Genomic DNA, 12,946 nt, shown 5'->3' with positions numbered 1-12,946 from the left:
TGAATCCTGTTTCCTCATCAGAGAAATGAGGGTGCGAATGAAATGATTTCTCAGGTCACATCTGTCCATGATATTCTGGGAATACAACATGCACAAGAGTTTAAAAATCTGAACCAGTTTCTCAGTCTGGATTCATTTCTTTTTTTATAACTGTAAGAAAATAAACATTTGTTAAATGTCTGGATTGGAGAAAACTTTTTATGGTTAAGAGTGATGAAAGAAATTATAAAGGATAGACCAGTAATTCAGAAGACAGCATTAAGAGAAATAAAAGACAAACAACAAGCTGAGAAATACTGGCAACAAATAAGAAAAATAATAACAGCAAACTTCTATTGTGTCTAACATTTATTAGGGTCTTACAAAGTGCCAGGCATATTCTAAGAGCTCTACATGGTTTCATTTCATGAGTTCATTTCTTTCCATAGTTAATAAAATCCCTTTAACAAACAGGATCATAACTTTTAAAAGAAGCAGTTTAAAGAAAGCATTAATTTACTGCTCAAGTTTTAGATCCCATTTTGTACTTGACATCTGAAGCAAAAGTGCTTGGATTACTTCACCCTGTCCAGCCCCTTCACAAGTAGCTAAGAAAAAAAATATGTCTGTTGCCTATCTATTTGGAGGTCATTTAATTTTCAAATAATAACAATAGTAAGAATCCATTTTTCATTTGCTGGAGAGAACAGCTGAAAAACAGCTGTAGGAAAAGTGAAAAGGGGGACTGTCGTTTTAGAGAGAGAACAGAGATCATTTTGATGCTAGTGAAATTGAAATGCCACTGGGGAAGAATCTCCAACATCATGTTTTCTAGTACTTGCCAGGTATTCTTTCCCCCAAATCAGTCCACTCTAAAGGGAGGACAAAAGGCAATTTTAAGACACAAAGTTACCTGAAAGTATACAAATTTGGAATCACCTATCTTGAAAGGAAGACATTGAAAGAGGCCTGCTAAATGAAGCCAAGCTGATTTTAGAAAACAATAATAATTAAGAATATGTGCATACCTACAGTGAGGGCATGACTCTTATGAGCTAGGGTTATTTCTGCCCTTTGTTGTTGTTGCTGTTCTTGTTTTTAATTGTGCTAAGGTATGCATACACAATTGACCATCTTAATCATTTATAAGTGTAGAGTTCAGTGTTGTTGAGTACATTCACATTGTTGTGCAACAATTCTCCAGAATTATTTCCATCTTACAAAACTGAAACTCTAAACCTATTAAACAACAACTCTCCATTTCCTCTTCCTCCAGCCCCTGAAAATAACAATTTTACTTTCTGTCCCTATGAAATTAACTATGAGCTACATCACATAAGTGGAATCATACAATATTTGTCATTTTGTGACTGGCTTATTTCACTTTAGAGCATACTGCTTATGTTTTCTTCTGGAAGTTTTATGGTTTCAGGTCTTACATTTAAGTCTTTAATCAATTTCGAGTTTATTTTTGTATATGGTGTAAGAAAAGTTGTCCAGTTTGATTATTTTGCATGTAGCTGTACAGTTCTCTCAACACCATTTATGGAAGAGGCTGTCTTTCCCCCATTTTATGCCTCCTTAGTCACAGATTGACCATATACATGTGGGTTTATTTCTGGGCTTTTTATTCTGTTCCATTGATCTATGTGTTTGTTTTTGTGCCAATACCTTACTGTTTTGATTACTGTAGATTTGTAATTTGATTACTGTAGTTTGAAATCAGGGAGGGTGTAAACTAAACAGCGTGTATAGTTTGATACAGCCAGTTTTGTTCTTTCTCAAGATTGTTTTGGCTATTTGGGGTCTTTTGTGTTCCCATGCAAATTTTGGAATTATTTGTTCTAGTTCTGTGAAAGATGCCATTGGTATTTTGATAAGGATTGCACTGAATCTGTAGATTGCCTTGAGAGTATGATCATTTTAGCAACATTAATTCTCCCTATCCATAAGCGTGGTCCAGTTTTCCATTTGTTTGTGTTGTCTTCAGTTTCTTTCTACAGGGTCTTACAGTTTTTGGTGTGCAGATTTTACCTTCTTGCTTAGATTTATTCCTAGGTATTTTATTCTTTTATTGTGAATAGGAATGTTTTCTTAATTCCTCTGACAATTTGTTGTTAGTGTATAGAAATGCAACAGATTTCTGTATGTTAATTTTGTATCCTGCAACTTTATTGAATTCATTTAATAGTTACAATAGTATTTTTGGTGGCATCTTTAGGATATTCTCTATATAGTATAATGCCATCAGCAAACAGTGATACTTTTACCTATTTCTTTCTAATTTGGATTCCTCTTATTTATTTTTCTTGTTTGATTGCTGTGGCTAGGAATTCCATTTCTATGTTGAACAAAAGTGGTGAGAAGGGGCTTCTTTTTCTTGTTCCCGATCTTAGAGGAAAAAAATTCAGGTTTTCACTGTTGAGTATGATGCTAACTGTGGGCTTATCATATATGGCCTTTATTGTGTTGAGGTATGTTCCTGCTATGCACACTTTCTGGAGAGTTTTTACCATAAATGGATGTTTAGTTTTGTCAAAAGCTCTTTCTACATCTATTGAGATGATCATATGAGTTTTATTCTTCAATTTGTTAATATGGTGTATCACATTGATTGATTTGTGGATATCAAGCCATCCTTGTATCCTTGGGATACAACTCACTTGACCATGGTGTATGATCCCTTTAATGTATTCATGAATGGTTTGCTAATATTTTATTGAGGATTTTTCCATCTATGTTCATCAGTGATATATACCTGTAATTTTCTTTTTCTGTGGTGTCTTTGTCTGATACCTTTTTTGGTATCACGGTGATGCTGGTCTCATATAATGAGTTCTGAAAGCATTCCTTCTTCTTTGATATGTTGGAATAGTTTGAGAAGAAAAGGTGCAAATTCTTCTTGAAATGTTTGGTAGAATTCACCTGTGAAGCCCTCTGGTTCTGGGCTTTTCTTTGTTGGGAGTTCTTTTTTTTTTTTTTTTTTTTTAATATTACTGATTCAATTTCAATACTGGTAATTGTTCTGTTCTTACTTTCTATTTCTTCCTGATTCAGTCTTGGGAGATGGTATGTTTCTAGGAATTTATCCATTTATTCTAGGTTGTCCACTTTATTGGTATTAATTTTCTGTAGTAATCTTAGGGTCTTTTGTATTTCTGTGGTGTTGGTTGTAACTTCTTTTTCATTTCTGATTTTATTTATTTGGGCCCTCACTATTTTTCTTGATGAGTCTGGCTAAAGGCTTATCACTTTTGTTTGTCTTTTCAGAGAACCAGCTCTTAGTTTCATTGATCTTTTCTGTTATTTAGTCTCTATTTATTTTTAGTTCTGATCTTCATGATTTCTTTCCTTCTACTATCTTTGGGATACTTTTGTTCATCTTTTTCTATTTCCTTTAGGTGTAATTTTAGGTTGTTTGAGATTTTTCTTGTTCCCTGAGGTAGGCTTGTATTGCCATTAACCTCCCACTTAGAACCGCTTTTCCTGTGCCCCATAGATTTGGGGTTGTTGTGTTTCCATTTTTATTTGTCCTAAGGTATTTTTTGATTTCCTCTTTGATTTCTTCAGTGACCCATTGATTGTTTAGTAGCATATTGTTTAGCTTCCACATATTTGTCTTTCTGCAGTTTTTTTCTTTTAGTTAATTTCTAGTCTGATAGTGTTGTGGTTGGAAAAGATGCTTGACATGATTTCAATTTTTAAAAATTTATTGAGACTAGTTTTGTGGCCTAACATGTGATGTATCCTATAAAATGTTCCATGGGCTCTGAAAAGAATGCATATTCTGCTGCTTTTGGATGGAATGTTCTCTATGTATCTATTAAGGCCACGTGATCTAATGTGTCATTTAAGGCCAGTGTTTTCTTTATTGATTTTCTGTCTGAATAATTTGTTCATTGATGTAAGTGTGGTGTTAAAATTCCCTATTATTATTGTGCTACTGTCAATTTCTTCCTTTATGTTTGTTTATATTTCCTTTATATACTTAAGTGCTCCTTTGTTGGGTGCATATATATTTACAACTGTTTTATCTACTTGTTGGATTGATTCTGTTATCATTATGGAATGCCCTTCTTTGTTTCTTTTATAGCCTAGTTTTTTTTTTGTTTTTTTTTTTAAGTCTTTATTGAATTTGTTACACTATTACTTCTGTTTTATGTTTTGGGCCATGAGGCATGTGGGGTCTTAGCTTCCTGACCGAGGATCAAACCTGCACCCACTGCATTGGAAGGTAAAGTCTTAACCACTGGACTGCCAAAGAAGTCCTTATATCCTAGGTTTTAAAGTCTATTTTGTCTAAGTATTGCTACCCCAGCTTTCTTTCCATTTCCATTTTCATGAAATACCTTTTCCCATTCCCTCCTTTAGATAAATACCCAAAAGTGGAATTGCTGGATCATATGGTAGCCCTATTTTTAATTTTTTTGAGGCACTTCCATACTCTTTTCCATAGTGGCTGCATCAATTTGCATTCCCACCAAGAGTGCACATGTTCCCTTTTCTCCACCTTTTCACCAACATTCGTTATCTTGTCTTTTCGAAAATAGCCACTCTAATTGGCGTTAGGTGATATCTGTGATCTGGATTTGCATTTCTCAGATTTTTAGTCATGTTGATCACTTTTTCATATACCTTTTGGCCACTTATATGTCTTCTTTGGAAAAATGTCTATTCAGAGAATATCGATTTTTAAATTGTTTTATTAATTTTTAATTTTTTGCTATTGAGTAGTATGAGTTCTTTATATATTTTGCATATTAGCCCCTTATCAGATATATGATTCGTAAATATTTCCTCCAGTTCTGTAGGTTGCCTTTTCATTTTGTTGATGGTTTCCTTTGCTGTGCAGAAGCTTTTTAGTTTAATATAGTAAACCCCATTCGTTTATGTTTGCTTTTGTTGTCAAAACAAAAAAATCATTGCCAAGACAAAAGTCAAGGAGTTTACCACCTACGTCTTCTTCTAGTTTTATGGTTTCAGGTCTTAAAATTTGGGGTGCCAGATGTGAGATTCAATCTCTTTGCTACTCGGGAGTAGCTGGGAGTTGTGCTCCCTCTTGATTATGAGTTGCTGAGCAATGGTGTGGGGTTTATTGTGGGACTGTATCAGCCTCTCTTACCCATTTTGATGTGGGTTTTTTCCTCATTTGCCCAGTGTATACAAGTTGCTAGTTTTCAGATTTCTTTCAAAGGATATTGCTCTATATTTAGTTGTAGATTCAGGGTATCCATGGAAATAGGTGAGTTCATGTTCCTCCCACATCACCATCTCGAACAAGAACCAGCTTATCAATATTTTCTAAAAATTTTGAACATACGTCACTTTTATGAAAAGGAATAAAAGGCTTTATTATTTCTTTAAACAGGATAGAGTATAAGATTTTTATTGCTATTATATTTTATGACTCTTGGATAGACAGGTAACATTCAAGGGACATCTCAACAGATGAAATTTCTGAATTGCTATAAATGTCCGTTGCAAAACTGAGCCAAGAAAAAACTGAGGCACTAAGACACTACTCTAACAGGTAAACACTGATCTCAGGAAAAATCTTTCAGCAACTTAGGAAGTAACTACTTGGGAATGAAAATGAAAGATAATTATTAGCAATTAGCATGAGTTCACTAATGAAACATTATATCAGGTAAACTTTCCCTTCTTCCTTTTGTTTTGTTGTTGCTATCATTATTAATGTGTGCCATGGGAAGTGTATCTAGATTTAAGCTGAACATTTTGCAAAATCAAAACATGGAAGAGTGGGCTGAATAATAGATTTATTACTCATAATTGGTTAAACGAAATACATGCAGATTCATTTCTCCATGTGCTTGCACTTCCCAGTGCAGGATGAAGCTGGGAGCGATAAGGGAGGGGAAGAAGAGGGGTGTGCTTTGGGATGTGGTCTTCTACTCTGTGTCTGGACCTGCGAATATTTAGGGCAGGCTAGCCTTGTCTCTGCTGAAGCAGCATCAGCATGACCAGTTTTGGGGGATAGCTTAGATTTGGCATTATAAGAGCCTTTCAATCATGATATTTTGATTCTTGGACTAAGTTTATTATCAATTAATCTAGACATGGATAACAATAATCTATACAAATTTCTATGCGGGTTGAAAAATTTGTCTAAAGTGTTTATGGTGATATCAAACTTCAGAATGCCTCATGTAGAATAAATTAACTACTGATGGCATAAAGAAAAATAATCAACCCAATATAACTCAGGTTCCACCTTAATAAAATTAGCATTTTGAGAATCTACAGTAAACTTTAGTTGGCTTTGTTTATATATAAATAGACATGACTTGGACATATGTTTAAAAAATTTTGATTTCTCACAATAAACAGGTGGGGTTTTCTATTGTTTTACTTGCTTTATTATATCCATGACACCATCTAAGTTAAAATAACTTACCTAGAGATGATCTGAGACTAGTCTTCCTCAGCTTTTTTCAACTTCATATTTCAATTCAAAGTGAATATCACTAAAATTTTTTTAACAGAAATTTTAGTGAGTGTACCATCAAATGTACCATTCAAACCACTGAGCGTAAGCTGAGTGAGAAGCAATTATTTAGGAAATTTTACAGAACATGTCTGTTTGCAATAATAATACAGTTGAGCATTAGTTATCTAAGTTTTTTTTTTTTTAAAGATGATGTCTTTTACATATGATATTCCATATCAACAAACAGTTTTTTGGGACTTATTTCCATAACATACAGTATGTGCTAAGCGTGTTGAAAAAAGTTGAAATATGTACTGGCTGCAATATTACTAATTTTCTTTTGTGGCCTCTCCCGTTGCGGAGCACAGGCTCCGGATGCGCAGGCTCAGCGGCCATGGCTCACTGGCCCAGCCGCTCTGCGGCATGTGGGATCTTCCCAGACCAGGGCACGAACCCGTGTCCCCTGCATCGGCAGGCGGACTCTCAACCACTGCGCCACCAGGGAAGCCCCCCAATTTTCTTTTCAGATAATTCCTCCTTATCATATACCCTTCTCCTTTCCACACCTCTTGCTTTATACTCATGAAAATGTAGTGTTCTGTTACATACAGAGAAAATGCAATGATGTTACAGACCAATGAGATGAATGAAAAAAATATTTAATTTTTAACCATGCTGGTTTTAAAAAAATTGTATTAAAAATGCTATGTAGACCAGTTTCTATATAAATATATGATCTAATTTTTTACAATAATTCAGTTAGAATATTAATATTTGCATGCTGGAAAACTTTTGAATGGAGGCTAGATATTGTGAATATTATTACCATGTCAGGTGATGCACACTTTGTATTCCTATTAATATTCTTGAGGTCTGTTCTGGAACATAAGTTACTTAGAAATAGTTCTCCTGGATATTGCTTGTTAAACTTTGTTAAGCAGGACCAATGCAGTATTTAATCCAGGGCTAACTGGTTCCAACTACTTAGGCAAAACTGAGTACCCACTGACCCATGAATTATGAGGTTTTTTACTGTGGCTGACTGGAGCAGGCACTACTTCTGTATGCAGTTTGATGACTGTTCCAATTTTTCAGGTGGTTCTTTCATTGGCTTCATGCAGTTTTCTCACATGCATGCACCAATCTCTGCATATCTCTGGGGTTTTGGTACAGCTCTCTCCCCTCCAGACTTTAGCTGTCTTGGTCTCCCTGGTCTCTCAGCTCTGACTCCTTAATGAGGAGCTTCCACTGCATTTCCCCTCCATATGCCACTGCCCAGAAATTCTCCTGAGGCAGACAGCTGGGTCAGTCCCCGAGTTCATGTGTTTCCTCTTAGGGATCACTGTCCTCCATTGACTGATACACAATGTCCTGAAAACATTTCATCAAAATGAAAACACTGTATGAATCTGTTGTTTCATGTATTTTTGTCTTTTTCTTGTTTTAGGTGGAAGGATAACTCTAGTACTTGTTATCCATGTTAGATGAAAGTGGAAGTCTTCATATGCAAGCTGCAAACCTGAATCATATGCCAGGAAGCTCTCTGTGCCACCCACTCCTCCCTTTTATAGTCCATATCCTACTCATGCTATCTTGTTGATGCACCTTTTGAAAGGTCTCTCAAATATACGCTCCTTTTGATCCTGTGTTAACCACCTCTATCTAGACTATTTCATACATGCTTTATTGCTAATAGTCTCTGAAAAGATCTTCCTGGCTCTATCTAGCCTTCAATCATCCCACAAATTTCTATAACAGATTTTTTTTTTTTTTTACTGCTGTTTTCCCAGAACCTAGAATCTGATGTATGTTGGTACTTGACAAAATTGCTGAATTAATGAATTGCTCTTCTTTTACAACCAATTTATTAGGTATTTCCTGGGCTTCGGAAGCCCTAACTACTCCCCTCTGACCACAGGTCAAGTCCAAGCTGAGGCTGCCAATCAATGCTTTACATAATCGTCTATCCATCAACTTAGGTGAACCCTGTCAACTCCCTAGAACAAGTGGTTCATTTCTCACATGTGTCTTACAGCCATTATTAACTTCAAACCTTTTCTCACATGTTCCTTCCATTCTGCCCCTTGAATTTTATCCATCCTCGAATTCCTTCCTTTCTCATGTTCATACAGCACTCGCCCCCTCTGAATTCTTATAGCAGCTATTCTTTGTGATTGAGCACTTTCGCTGTCTCCTATTTGAGTGTGTGTTTTTTTGCCTTGTGCATGTTTAGATTTTGTCTTCCCAAATGGACCAAAATTTTGGAGAAGTAGGAACCCTCTTTTACAATTCCTTTATATACCTTAAGGCACAGTAGGTACCTCAATAGGTATTTTAAAAATGAAGGCAGAGATCTTGATTCATTGACACATGCTGTAAATCACTTATTTATAGTAAATTGATGTCTCACTCATCACATGCCATTTTGTTGTCCACATTGTGAAATGGTACCAATGGTGAAAATCACCTCACAATAAGGTCTTTTGGGTTTTAAATCAAGGTCTATCTTATTGGGTCAAGATTCTAGAGTGTATTTCAACTTATTATTTACCAAATTTTTATTTATCAAATTAAATACTGTGCCCAAGTCTCTACAAAATAATTTAATATTAGGGATGTTATAGCAAATCATACTTAAACAGAAATGAAGGAAATCCTGATATCACATAGCCAGTGAACATAAACTGGTATTTATTTATGCAAACATACTATAAAATTCCTCTAAATCTTCAAAAAAAAAGTTATGTCGCCATATAAAATGGGAAAATCTAAAGTGAATATTAAGATTTCATTTCTAGTTCATAAAAAATATTGAAGTAAAATTCCTTGCCCACAAACACAGAATCAGAGTGAGAAAATGCGAAACATCAGTTTTTTGCCTTGGAAAAGGCATGTCTATTTTTTAAAAAGTGTTTTAATTGATAGGAACTCCAATAAAAAAGACTAAATTTTTCTTGTCATAATGACATCTTGGAAACCTACACAGCTTTCCCCCCATCAACTAAATTTAGCACACACAAAATAAACTCCCCATACAGAATACTTTTGCCCTAGAAAACAGGTAATTCACATTCTGATAAAGAGCAAAAGACAAGTGCTTTATTATGAGAACTGTTCAAGTAAAATTTCAGTGTGCACCAGTGAAGGTGAATAAAGATTTGCGTCAATTGTTTTGAATGAACACTAGGTTAAAAAGGGGCTACACAGTTGTTGGGGTTTTTTTTTTTTCCAAACACCATCCTTTGCTAAGGCAAAAATACACTTCATTTTAGAACAGAACTTTACAGAAGAAAGCTACGTCACAGTACAGTACAGATCCCCCTAGTCTGGAAGCCATCATGGAATGGCACATCACCTACGCTTAGAGCTTTCTAATGTAGGCTAGAATTACAGTATTCAATCACAGCTTTATTTTCCTTTAAACTGATAAAATTGGAATACACTTTCTATTTCTCAGGAGTGTGAAGATGGGGCCCATATGCTGATATTACAGTAATTACAACATTAAATAACATTGCACAGTCAACCTCCAAGGCTAATTCAGTAGAAAATAACAAGTATTAAAATGTACCTTTACTAGTGGTTTTACATCGCATCTATCACTAATTATGAAAGAAAAGTAGGCAAATGCCAATTACAAAGCTGCACATTATAGGCACAATGATGTGGAATAAATACAAGAAATCTGGCAAAATATTAAAAACAAACAGGTCACATGGGAACCAACTGAACAACCACATAAGCGTAAATCAATAATATACTGCTATAAATAGCATGTTTTGCTCGGAAGTCTCTTAAGTAATGACAGATATGTGCCGGGGGTGGGTGAAGAGGCTGGGAGGCGCATGAGGCAAATGCTCCCAATGCCAGTTAATTCCTGAGGTGGCATTATTTCTTAACTGATGCATTGATCAACACTGTAAAGATGAGTTTGTGCTATGAAACAGTCCCAATATTATTGTACTTCCGCAATTAATGCTGTGGGATTTGGAAGGGAGCAAACCTAAGTGACATTTTACATTATAATAGCCAGATGAAGTACTGATTCTTTTAAATTTTGCTGCTACAATTAGCAGTGGGCCAGAAAATACTTTAAAGTTCAAAAGAAATTTGATGTAGGTTTAACTTCTTCCCCAGTACTTCTTAGTCAGCTCAAGGCAAAGCTATTATTATTTTCACGTACTTTATTTTAAAAACGCTAAGTGCCAACACTGTAAACATTTTGTATCTTCTCAACTAAACCTTGTCTGATAACAAGGATAAGAGCAAAGATAAGCAGGAGTAGTTCTGTGTATAATAAAGCTGATCTATTTATCAGCTTCTGGTTTAAATTTAAATATGATTTAAAAATAATTTTAAAAAGTCCATGCTATAATTGTAAAGACTATTTCTGTGCACTTTTAATTCTGGACACAACTCTCAATTTTTAAAATTGCATGATGGAGGTAAGAATTTAAAAAACCCACCAGAATGTAAATAACAGAAAGAACATTTTCAACTCAAAGCATCAAACGTACATTTACGTGCAGAAATCTAGACAACTATACAGGTTTTTCAGCAATCATCTGTTTTATTATACAACTCTATAAACAGAAAATGAACAGAAATACACAATATACTTACCTGTACATGTGAACCTACTTTCTTAGCTACAGATATTTATTATAGTTCATACTGACTTTAATTTTACAGTTCATAACTATGTATAACCTTATTGCAGTAAGGGCAAAATCTACATGGGGAGATTCACAGGCCGATCACATTAAGCATTGCCAGTACATTCAAAAACTGTACCTCATATATGGATGTATCTTCCCTGATCCTGTATAAATTTGAGTTTCTTTACAGCTTAAGCTCATTTGCTATTTTAGATGCAATGTTCTTAAAGGCAATAGAAGTCCCGGATATTCGCTTGAAGCGGACCCCATTGAGGGACAGCCGTGGCAACTTGCAGACCTCCATCTCCCACTGCACAAGGCTATCCTGCCTGGCATCTCCATGGACACAGAAAAGCAAAAACCTCTCTTTTTGTTCATAATCACAGTTATTTGCGTCTAACACTTTCCGGATTTCTCTCATCATGTCACTGGGGTCCATTGAACTAGTGGTCTTCATACTCCACGTGAACCGCAAAGAACGTGGCTTGGAATCTTTACCCTCCTCCTTGTCTCTTTCTTTTGGTTCCCCTGTTGTACTTCTGGAATAAGAGGACAGAGGGGGGAAAAAATGAAAACAAAAATTCCATTCAGCGAAGAAATCAAAACACACATAAAATCTAAGTGGTCATAACCCAGTGCTTAATAAAACTACCCAGTTTGCAGACTACCTTCAAGCAGATAAAAAGATTTGTATCATCTTGCTGTTACAAAAACCAGACTCCAGGACGCCATCTGTTTTGACTTTTATTAATATCTTCCATTTAAAATAGCACATTTTCTTAAAAATATTTGTTTCTTAAAAATATTTGGAGATAAGTTTGCATCCCAAAGTAAAAAATTTAGTACTTTTCCTCCATATTTCTCCGTTTAAGTTGGAAAATGCAGATCCTCCATTTTCTGTACATTTATACAAAATGGATACCACTAGCATGCTGCTTATAAATACACATTTTTGAAATACAATGAAAAATTTCCTTTCTTTTTTACCTTTTTTGGGTAGGAGAAGGACTGGGGACAAGGAGAGCAGTAATGGCTACAGAGGGATTACTTGTACCTGATGATGCTGTGAAAGAACGTGGTACTGCAATGGGGTGAAGACGTCAGGCCACACCACACGCAGCAGTGTAGACATCAGTTCTAATGATTTCAACGTTTTGCTAAAGATATCCTTAAAACAGTCTACAAGGCTCCACATGACCTATACTCCAACTCCCAACCCCAACCCTTCATCTATTATTTTCCTCCTTGCTCATGCCCATCAAGACCCACTGGCCTCCATACTATTCTCCGAACATACGGGCTATGCTCTTGCCTTATGGCTCTAACACAGGCTGTTCCCTCTGCCACGAATGCTTTTCCCTCACATAGATGCATGACTAACTCCCTCACTTCTTTCAAGTTTCTGCTCACTTTCTCCATGTGGTCTACCCTACTGCACCCCCAGCTCCTACACTGGCATGGCCAACCTCCTCACCCTGCTATTTTTTCCTCTATAGTACTTATCACATTCTTACATAGTATTTAATTCATTTATTATGTTTATTATTTATTGTCTGTCTCCACCGCTAGATTGCAAAGGCCAGGAGGGTAAGGAGTTTTGTCTGTTTTGTTCACTGATACACCACAGACATTTAGAACTGTGCTAGGCAAACAGTAGATGATTAACACGTATTTGTTAAATGAATGAACCTTATTGGATTTTCCTTATTGTAGGTCTCCCATAAATAATACAATATCAGAAAACCTACTTCAAATAATCCAAGAAAGGTAAAATTCATAGATTACTTATGATTCAGAAGATGCTGTAATTAAATTTGTTGAGCAATTATCCACAGATGTTACAATTTTAACTTGTTAATCT

At 35.5% G+C, this 12,946-nt stretch overlaps 1 protein-coding gene across 4 annotated transcripts in view; it reads right to left on the bottom strand.

The window, feature by feature from the left end:
* Positions 1-9,065: 9,065 nt before the first annotated feature.
* Positions 9,066-12,946, bottom strand: part of MARK1 (microtubule affinity regulating kinase 1) — a 144,780-nt gene continuing 140,899 nt past the window's right edge. For 2 of the 4 annotated variants that reach the window (XM_073800472.1, XM_073800484.1), the window contains one exon: positions 9,067-11,624. In XM_073800472.1, coding sequence (XP_073656573.1) covers positions 11,270-11,624 — 355 coding nt within the window. In that variant the 3' untranslated portion in view covers positions 9,067-11,269. Of the gene's footprint in view, positions 11,625-12,946 lie in introns of all 4 variants that reach the window. The other 2 variants (XM_073800481.1, XM_004316141.4) reach the window with 2 other exon arrangements.

The sequence above is a fragment of the Tursiops truncatus genome, chromosome 1 (assembly GCF_011762595.2).
Source record: "Tursiops truncatus isolate mTurTru1 chromosome 1, mTurTru1.mat.Y, whole genome shotgun sequence".
NCBI classification, from domain to species: domain Eukaryota; kingdom Metazoa; phylum Chordata; class Mammalia; order Artiodactyla; family Delphinidae; genus Tursiops; species Tursiops truncatus.
This window is presented reverse-complemented; position numbering and strand designations above follow the sequence as displayed.